Genomic DNA, 9883 nt, shown 5'->3' with positions numbered 1-9883 from the left:
TTATTTTCCCTTTTGTAGTTTAACTATTTGCACATTGTTACAACACGGTATATAGACATAATGTAATGTTTACTGTTCATTTTTTATTGTTTATTTCACTTTTGTTTATTATCTATATCACTTGCTTTGACAATGTAAATATATGTTTCCCATGCCAATAAAGCCCTTTGAATTGAATTGAATTGAGAGCAACTTCAGTAGCATTCAGCACTGGGTAGCGACCTCTGAACGAAACAAAGCTTCTTTTAGAGAAGTCATCAGTCTCACTAGTTAGTTCACACTGCACTGAGTACTGCCTACCATAAAAATGTATTGATCTGGTAATGAACCGTCTCTTACTATCACCGAGTGCTGCTGTTGGTGACGTCGTTAAAGTTGGGAACCGCAGGCACAAATAGCTATGGTTTGTTGGTAGTCTATAATATTGAATGAGTGTGAGAGAGATAGAGAGACAGAGCGAGCGAGTGAGAGTGAGAGTAAGAGACAGACAGACAGACAGACAGACAGACAGACAGACAGACAGACAGACAGACAGACAGACAGACAGACAGACAGACAGACAGACAGACAGACAGACAGACAGACAGACAGAGAGAGAGGGAGAGAGGGAGAGAGAGAGTGAGGGTGGGTGGGAAGAAGAGAGGGAGGGAGCGAGAGAGAGAGGGAGGGTGGGAAGAAGTGAGGGAGGGAGGGAGAGAGAGAGAGAGAGAGGGAGGGTGGGTGGGAAGAAGAGAGAGGGAGCGAGAGAGAGGGAGAGAGAGCGAGAGAGAGGGAGGGTGGGAAGAAGAGATAGGGAGCGAGAGAGAGGGAGAGAGAGAGCGAGAGGGAGGGTGGGTGGGAAGAAGAGAGAGGGAGAGAGAGAGAGGGAGGGTGGGAAGAAGAGAGGGAGGGAGAGAGAGAGAGAGAGAGGGAGGGTGGGTGGGAAGAAGAGAGAGGGGGCGAGAGAGAGGGAGAGAGAGAGCGAGAGAGAGGGAGGGTGGGAAGAAGAGAGAGGGAGGGAGAGAGAGGGAGAGAGAGAGCGAGAGAGAGGGAGGGTGGGTGGGAAGAAGAGAGAGAGAGAGGGAGGGTGGGTGGGAGGAAGAGAGGGAGGGAGAGGGTGGGAAGAAGAGAGAGAGAGAGAGAGAGAGAGAGAGGGAGGGTGGGTGGGAAGAAGAGAGAGAGAGAGAGAGAGAGGGAGGGAGGGTGGGTGGGAAGAAGAGAGGGAGGGAGAGAGAGGGAGGGAGGGAGGGAGGGAGGGAGAGGGTGGGAAGAAGAGATAGAGATATTCGCGCGGCATAGTCTCCTCGTCGCCAGTCTGTAGCTCTCGAGCGGCAGGAAAGCCGTGTCTCGCACTGAACGGATATATTTCTCCGACACTTTCATTTATTCCGTTTTCAGTCTTTTATCAACGCTAAGATGCACCGGCGAAGTCCCGGGCTGGTTTTAACATTCCCGTTAACATCAATGCTGTGGATTTTGAACAGTTTTAGCAGCTTGCACGGTGCTCTCCCTTCAGCACGTAAGTTACCGGTTTGTTTCATCGTCATTTGAGCTGGTGGTGGCTCACGGGGGCATCTCGGGGCAGGGAACTGTGGAAGACAGGGCATGAGAACCGACCACTGACGCACGGAAATGATGTTTGGTGCCATTATGAACATGTTGGCTATTTTGTAGATGGGTTCATTGTCAACTGACTGTATTTTGTCGTGCGTGTTTAGTGGGTACATATATTTATGCGACGCAGCAGCTAGGACGCTCCGTACAATTTCCCTCTTATTCCCTTGAAGGTACATTGTCTTATATGTTATTATAACGGGTCTGGTGTTGTTGTCAAGGCTCCGTTAAGGGATACTCACCTATCCGGAAAAGGTAGCCTATGAGAAAAACATGCTAGTGGTGGTGGAACTTCATGCTTTGATTGGTTGCCACTTTCATTTTTTGTTGTTGATGTTGTCAACGTGCGTGCGGTGTATTCTATCTAGCTAAAGCTCTGTGTTTATCATTGCAGACAGCCAAGATTAATTTGGAGATATAGTGTATGTCTGTCCGTAGCTTGTTTAGAGTTATGTCGGTTGGTTCCAGCCGCTCTAAGTAACATACCCGATTCTATATGGTCCACAGGACCATAGCACACCCATGTACAGCTCTCTCCAGGAGTAGTAACCCTGTTACAAAACCGTAGAGGTTTTGGTCAACCCTGTGGATCAGGAAACTACCAAATCTCATCACTACTGTAAGCATATTAAATATTAATGTTGGTCCTGCAAGCTGTTACAGTTAACTACCCTCCTGGGTTTTATTTATAATATCTTATTATTACTGCATCTATGCAGCTGTGTGTTTGTGCATGTGTGTGGTCGGTAGATTAATCATACTCAGAAACAGGGAAACCAGACTGTTAGCTGTTAATTCATTGCACTGCCATTTCTCTCTCTCTCTCCCTCTCTCTCTCTCTCTCTCTCTCTCTCTCTCTCCTCTCTCTCTCTCTCTCTCTCTCTCTCTCTCTCTCTCAATTCAGTTAAATTCAATTCAAGGGGCTTTATTGGCATGGGAAACATATGTTTACTTTGCCAAAGCAAGTGCACTAGATAATAAAGAAAAGTGAAATAAACAATACAAATGAACTGTAAACTTTACACTCACAAAAGTTTCAACAGAATAAACACATTACAAATGTCATATTATGTATATATACAGTGTTGTAAGGATGTGCAAACGGTTAAAGTACAAATGGGAAAATAAATAAACATAAATATAGGTTGTATTTACAATGGTGTTTGTTCTTCACTGGTTGCCCTTTTCTTGTGGCAACAGGTCACACATCTTTCTGCTGTGATGGCACACTGGTATTTCACCCAATAGATATGGGAGTTTATCAAAATTTGGTTTGTTTTCTAATTCTTTGTGGGTCTGTGTAATCTGAGGGAAATATGTGTCTCTAATATGGTCATACATTTTGCAGGAGGTTAAGAAGTGCAGCTCAGTTTCCACCTCATTGTGTGGGCAGTGTGCACATAGCCTGTCTTCTCTTGAGAGCCAGGTCTGCCTACGGCGGCCTTTCTCAATAGCAAGGCTATGCTCACTGAGTCTGTACATAGTCAAAGCTTTCCATAACTTTGGTTCAGTCACAGTGGTCAGGTATTATGCCACTGTGTACTCTCTGTTTTGGGCCAAATAGCATTCTAGTTTGCTCTGCTTTTTTGTTCATTCTTTCCAATCTCTCCCTTTCTCTCTCTCTCTCTTTCTTTTTCTCACTCACTCACTCACTCTCACTCTCTGGAAATTACTCTGTCCCTTTCTCTTTCTCTCTGTGATTCTTCTTTCTCCCTTCTATCCTCTCTTTTTTTTCTCTCTACCACTCCCTTCCTCTTCTCTCTCCTTCATTCTATCTCTCTCCCACTCACCACTGATCCACCCTTCATTTTCTTTCTCTCTCTCTCCATCCCCATTCCCTCTATCTCCCACGCTCTCTCTCCATCCCCATTCCCTCTATCTCCCACGCTCTCTCTCCATCCCCATTCCCTCTATCTCCCACGCTCTCTCTCCATCCCCATTCCCTCTATCTCCCACGCTCTCTCTCCATCCCCATTCCCTCTATCTCCCACGCTCTCTCTCTCCATCCCCATTCCCTCTATCTCCCACGCTCTCTCTCCATCCTCATTCCCTCTATCTCCCTCTATCTATTCACTCTCTCTCCATTCTATAGCTCCCCTCTTTCATTTTTGCTCTCCCTCATTCTAGCTCCCCCCTCCCCTCCCCTGCCCCCTGCCCCCTCCTCTCCTTTCCCCTGCCCCCTCCCTACCCCCCTCCCCCTCCCTGCCCCCTCCCCTGCCCCCTCACCCTTTTCTATTTTCTACCTTATTTTTCCTCTCTACCTGATTACTAGTGTTTGATAAAAACTCCATTCTACCAGGATTCTCTCTAGGGAAAAACTGTGTGTGTGTGTGTGTGTGTGTGTGTGTGTGTGTGTGTGTGTGTGTGTGTGTGTGTGTGTGTGTGTGTGTGTGTGTGTGTGTGTGTGTGTGTGTGTGTGTGTGTGTGTGTGTGTGTGTGTGTGTGCTTGCGTGTGTGTGTGTGTGATTCTCTCCAGGGATTAGGTGTTGGAGCAGATAACAGGATCAGATCCACAGACCAGCCAGACTCTGCATGGGGCTAGCTTTCATACAACCCTCTGGCCCTGGTACAATACAAGACTAGGATAGAACCTTAAACTGACTGGGGCTAGCTTTCATACAACCCTCTGGCCCTGGTACAATACAAGACTAGGATAGAACCTTCAACTGACTGGGGCTAGCTTTCATACAACCCTCTGGCCCTGGTACAATACAAGACTAGGATATAACCTTAAACTGACTGGGGCTAGCTTTCATACAACCCTCTGGCCCTGGTACAATACAAGACTAGGATAGAACCTTAAACTGACTGGGGCTAGCTTTCATACAACCCTCTGGCCCTGGTACAATACAAGACTAGGATAGAACCTTAATAAACTGACTGGGGCTAGCTTTCATACAACCCTCTGGCCCTGGTACAATACAAGACTACGATAGAACCTTAATAAACTGACTGGGGCTAGCTTTCATACAACCCTCTGGCCCTGGTACAATACAAGACTAGGATAGAACCTTAAACTGACTGGGGCTAGCTTTCATACAACCCTTACAGTAGTCTCTGTCCCTTGTACTACAGGAGTAGAATATAACTCCATATTCATCTGAATGTAATGTTGAAACGTTGTTTTCCCATAATAACACTGATTAATAGAGATTCAGTTTGGGATATCCCTGTTCAGTGTTTCATATAGGGACATGCATACCAAGATGATGCAATCTATGCTTTGTCAAGGGAATCAACCAATCCCTGGTTGGGTAAATGCACAGTGACAACCCATGCAGGATAATTCTTTTAACAATGTCCAACTACCACGGCATACACGTGTGTGTGTGTGTGTGTGTGTGAGAGAGAGAGAGAGAGAGAGAGAGGGAGAGATAGGGAGCAGGGTCTAAAGTTATTCTAGTTAATGTGTCCTTATTAGCACCATGTCCGGGACGAAACTAGTATTGCGATATTTTTTGGATGGCAAAAAAATGTAACATGAAAAATCTAATCAAATCAAATGTATTTATATAGCCCTTCTTACATCAGCTGATATCTCAAAGTGCTGTACAGAAACCGAGCCTAAAACCCCAAACAGCAAGCAATGCAGGTGTAGAAGCACAGTGGCTAGGAAAAACTCCCTAGAAAGGCCAAAACCTAGGAAGAAACCTAGAGAGGAACCAGGCTATGAAGGGTGACCAGTCTTCTTCTGGCTGTGCCGGGTGGAGATTGTAACAGAACATGGCCAAGATGTGCAAATGTTCATAAATGACCAGCATAATCAAATAATAATAATCACAGTAGTTGTCGAGGGTGCAACAAGTCAGCACCTCAAGAGTAAATGTCAGTTGGCTATTCATAGCCGATCATTGAGAGTATCTCTACCGCTCCTGCTGTCTCTAGAGAGTTGAAAACAGCAGGTCTGGGACAGGTAGCACGTCGGGTGAACAGGTCAGGGTTCCATAGCCGCAGGCAGAACAGTTGAAACTGGAGCAGCAGCATGGACTGGGGACAGCAAGGAGTTATCATGCCAGGTAGTCCTGAGGCATGGTCCTAGGGCTCAGGTCCTCCGAGAGAGAGAGAAAGAAAGAAAGAAAGAAAGAAAGAAAGAAAGAAAGAAAGAAAGAAAGAAAGAAAGAAAGAAAGAAAGAAAGAAAGAAAGAATTAGAGAGAGCATACTTAAATTCACACAGGACACCGGATAAGACTGGAGAAATACTCCAGATATAACATACTGACCCTAGCCCCCCGACACATAAACTACTGCAGCATAAATACTGGAGGCTGAGACAGGAGGGGTCAGCAGACACTGTGGCCCTGGACACTGATACCCCCGGACATGGCCAAACAGGCAGGATATAACCACACCCACTTTGCCAAAGCACAGCCTCACACCACTAGAGGGATATCTTCAACCACCAACTTACCATCCTGAGACAAGGCCGAGTATAGCACACAAAGATCTCCACCAAGGCACAACCCAAGGGGGGGCGCCAACCCAGACAAGAAGACCACGTCAGTGACTCAACCCTCTCAAGTGACGCACCCCTCCTAGGGACAGCATGGAAGAGCATCAGTAAGCCAGTGACTCAGCCCCTGTAATAGGGTTTAGAGGCAGAGAATCCCAGTGGAGAGAGGGGAACCGGCCAGGCAGAGACAGCAAGGGCGGTTCGTTGCTCCAGAGCCTTTCCGTTCACCTTCACACTCCTGGGCCAGACTACACTCAATCATATGACCTACTGAAGAGATGAGTTTTCAGTAAAGACTTAAGGTTGAGACCGAATCTGCGTCTCTCACATGGGTAGGCAGACCATTCCATAAAAATGGATCTCTATAGGAGAAAGCCCTGCCTCCAGCTGTTTGCTTAGAAATTCTAGGGACAATTAGGCCTCCTGGGACCGTAGCGTACATGTAGGTATGTACGGCAGGACCAAATCAGAGACTTTGGTCCTTTAAAAACCTGCTGTATGTGAAATGTTGTGTGCTATAGCTTGGAAAATAAATAAATGTGATTCTGGATGACAATATAACGATGTTTGTTTCCAACATTAGGGATGTTTTCCTAAATAAGTTAAATCAGCTTTGTGTTTTGTTTCCTTGCCATGATCCTAACGTGTATCCTGATACTGGTATCATCCCAGCCCTAATGAGCACCAGTCAGAACACATTGACTGGAAACGGTTCGAGGAGACAGAGGGAAGGATGGAATGGACAAACGATGGAGGGAGGAAGGGATGGAGAGAGCGTTTGTCATGTAGGAGAGGGGGGTGAGGTTTAATAACTTGTAGAATGACAGTCGGAGGGAGAAACGGGACCACTGACATCCCATCATTCACGATTATTTGAAATCATCAACAAATAATATATTACTTAAAATGTTATTCCATAACCTACATTATATTAAACTATTACATTATATTAAACTATTACATTATATTAAACTATTACATAATATTTCCCTAAAAAGAGAGAAAAAAAGGAACTTGATGTTCAGATGTGGACCCCTCACTCCTCACCATTCTATACGTTGGAGTCACTCCTCACCATTCTATATGTTGGAGTCACCCCTCACCATTCTATACGTTGGAGTCACTCCTCACCATTCTATATGTTGGAGTCACCCCTCACCATTCTATCAGTTGGAGTCACCCCTCACCATTCTATACGTTGGAGTCACCCCTCACCATTCTATACGTTGGAGTCACTCCTCACCATTCTATACGTTGGAGTCACTCCTCACCATTCTATATGTTGGAGTCACCCCTCACCATTCTATCAGTTGGAGTCACCCCTCACCATTCTATACGTTGGAGTCACCACTCACCATTCTATACGTTGGAGTCACTCCTCACCATTCTATACGTTGGAGTCACCCCTCACCATTCTATACATTGGAGTCACCACTCACCATTCTATATGTTGGAGTCACCCCTCACCATTCTATACGTTGGAGTCACCCCTCACCATTCTATATGTTGGAGTCACCCCTCACCATTCTATATGTTGGAGTCACCCCTCACCATTCTATACGTTGGACTCACCCCTCACCATTCTATACGTTGGAGTCACTCCTCACCATTCTATACGTTGGAGTCACCCCTCACCATTCTATACGTTGGAGTCACCACTCACCATTCTATACGTTGGAGTCACCACTCACCATTCTATACATTGGAGTCACTCCTCACCATTCTATACATTGGAGTCAACCCTCACCATTCTATCAGTTGGAGTCACCACTCACCATTCTATCAGTTGGAGTCACCCCTCACCATTCTATACATTGGAGTCACCCCTCACCATTCTATCAGTTGGAGTCACCACTTACCATTCTATCAGTTGGAGTCACCCCTCACCATTCTATACATTGGAGTCACCACTCACCATTCCATATGTTGGAGTCACACTCACCATTCTAAACATTGGAGTCACCACTCTATATGTTGGAGTCACCCCTCACCATTCTATACATTGGAGTCACCCCTCACCATTCTATCAGTTGGAGTCACTCCTCACCATTCTATACGTTGGAGTCACCACTCACCATTCTATCAGTTGGAGTCACTCCTCACCATTCTATACGTTGGAGTCACCACTCACCATTCTATACATTGGAGTCACTCCTCACCATTCTATACGTTGGAGTCACCACTCACCATTCTATACATTGGAGTCACTCCTCACCATTCTATACGTTGGAGTCAACCCTCACCATTCTATCAGTTGGAGTCAACCCTCACCATTCTATACATTGGAGTCACCACTTACCATTCTATACGTTGGAGTCACCACTCACCATTCTATCAGTTGGAGTCACCACTCACCATTCTATACATTGGAGTCACTCCTCACCATTCTATACATTGGAGTCAACCCTCACCATTCTATACGTTGGAGTCACCACTCACCATTCTATCAGTTGGAGTCACCCCTCACCATTCTATACATTGGAGTCACCCCTCACCATTCTATCAGTTGGAGTCACCACTTACCATTCTATCAGTTGGAGTCACCACTTACCATTCTATCAGTTGGAGTCACCCCTCACCATTCTATACATTGGAGTCACCACTCACCATTCCATATGTTGGAGTCACACTCACCATTCTAAACATTGGAGTCACCACTCTATATGTTGGAGTCACCCCTCACCATTCTATACATTGGAGTCACCCCTCACCATTCTATCAGTTGGAGTCACCCCTCACCATTCTATCAGTTGGAGTCACCCCTCACCATTCTATACATTGGAGTCACCCCTCACCATTCTATCAGTTGGAGTCACCCCTCACCATTCTATACATTGGAGTCACCACTCACCATTCTGTCTTGTCAGTAGGTAGTGCAGTTGATCTCCCATCAGAGTAGCCTGCATTTTGATGTGACCCATTTTAGCCCTGTTTGTTAGTGCTGGCCTGCCAATAGAGACAGAGACAACCAGGGCACTCACTTTCCTTCCATTTTGTGCTGCAGATGTTAGCAGGAACAGTGCACTTTAGGACAAACACACACACACACACACACACACACACACACACACACGCACGCACGCACGCACACACACACGCACGCACACACACACACACAAGGCGAGACCCAAATGCAGACACAGGAGGCAGATGGTTGGAGTCTTACAATGTTTATTAATCCAAAGGGATAGGCAAGAGAATGGTCGTGGACAGGCAAAAAGGTCAAAACCAGATCAGAGTCCAGGAGGTACAGAGTGGCAGACAGGCTTGTGGTCAAGGCAGGCAGAATGGTCAGACAGGCGGGTACAAAGTCCTAAAACAAGCAACGGTCAAAACCGGGAGGACTAGAAAAAGAAGAAAAATAATGCAAAAAGCAGGAGAACGGGAAAAACGCAGGTTGACTTGGAAACATACAAGACGAACTGACACAGAGAGACAGGAAACACAGGGATAAATACACTGGGGAAAACAAGCGACACCTGGAGGGGGTGGAGACAATAACGAGGACAGGTGAAACAGATCAGGGTGTGACACACGCACCAGCTTTTACAAACTAGGTCTCTATAGGTCCTGTATTTCGTCATTTGTAGATTATGGTGCTATTTATTTTCATTAAAAAACTATTCTCCTTAATGTATAGGCCCAGCCTATATTTCACATGAAATGTGGGCTATTAGTCGTGTTTGCTTATGACGCAAGCTCCATCGATTTCAGCACTAGGGAACTGGACAGCTTCCCCAATGGTATCATGTGAAAGACCGAACACGGCAAAACAATGCTCCTAGCTGTCACACTTACAGGTTCCTTCTACGTCCTCTAGACATCCTGTATTTCCTCTC

At 45.9% G+C, this 9883-nt stretch overlaps 1 protein-coding gene across 1 annotated transcript in view; it reads left to right on the top strand.

The window, feature by feature from the left end:
- The first annotated feature begins 1283 nt into the window (after window positions 1-1283).
- The window catches only part of LOC106590542 (contactin-associated protein-like 2), a 353707-nt gene continuing 345107 nt past the window's right edge, over window positions 1284-9883 (top strand). Inside the window, exon 1 of the mRNA XM_045710796.1 lies at window positions 1284-1498. Within this exon, the coding sequence (XP_045566752.1) occupies window positions 1396-1498 (103 nt within the window). The 5' untranslated portion in view covers window positions 1284-1395. The remainder of the gene's footprint in view (window positions 1499-9883) is intronic.

The sequence above is a fragment of the Salmo salar genome, chromosome ssa29 (genome assembly GCF_905237065.1).
Source record: "Salmo salar chromosome ssa29, Ssal_v3.1, whole genome shotgun sequence".
NCBI classification, from domain to species: domain Eukaryota; kingdom Metazoa; phylum Chordata; class Actinopteri; order Salmoniformes; family Salmonidae; genus Salmo; species Salmo salar.
The sequence above is the reverse complement of the archived record's forward strand: the minus strand, read 5'-3'. Positions and strand labels throughout refer to the sequence as shown.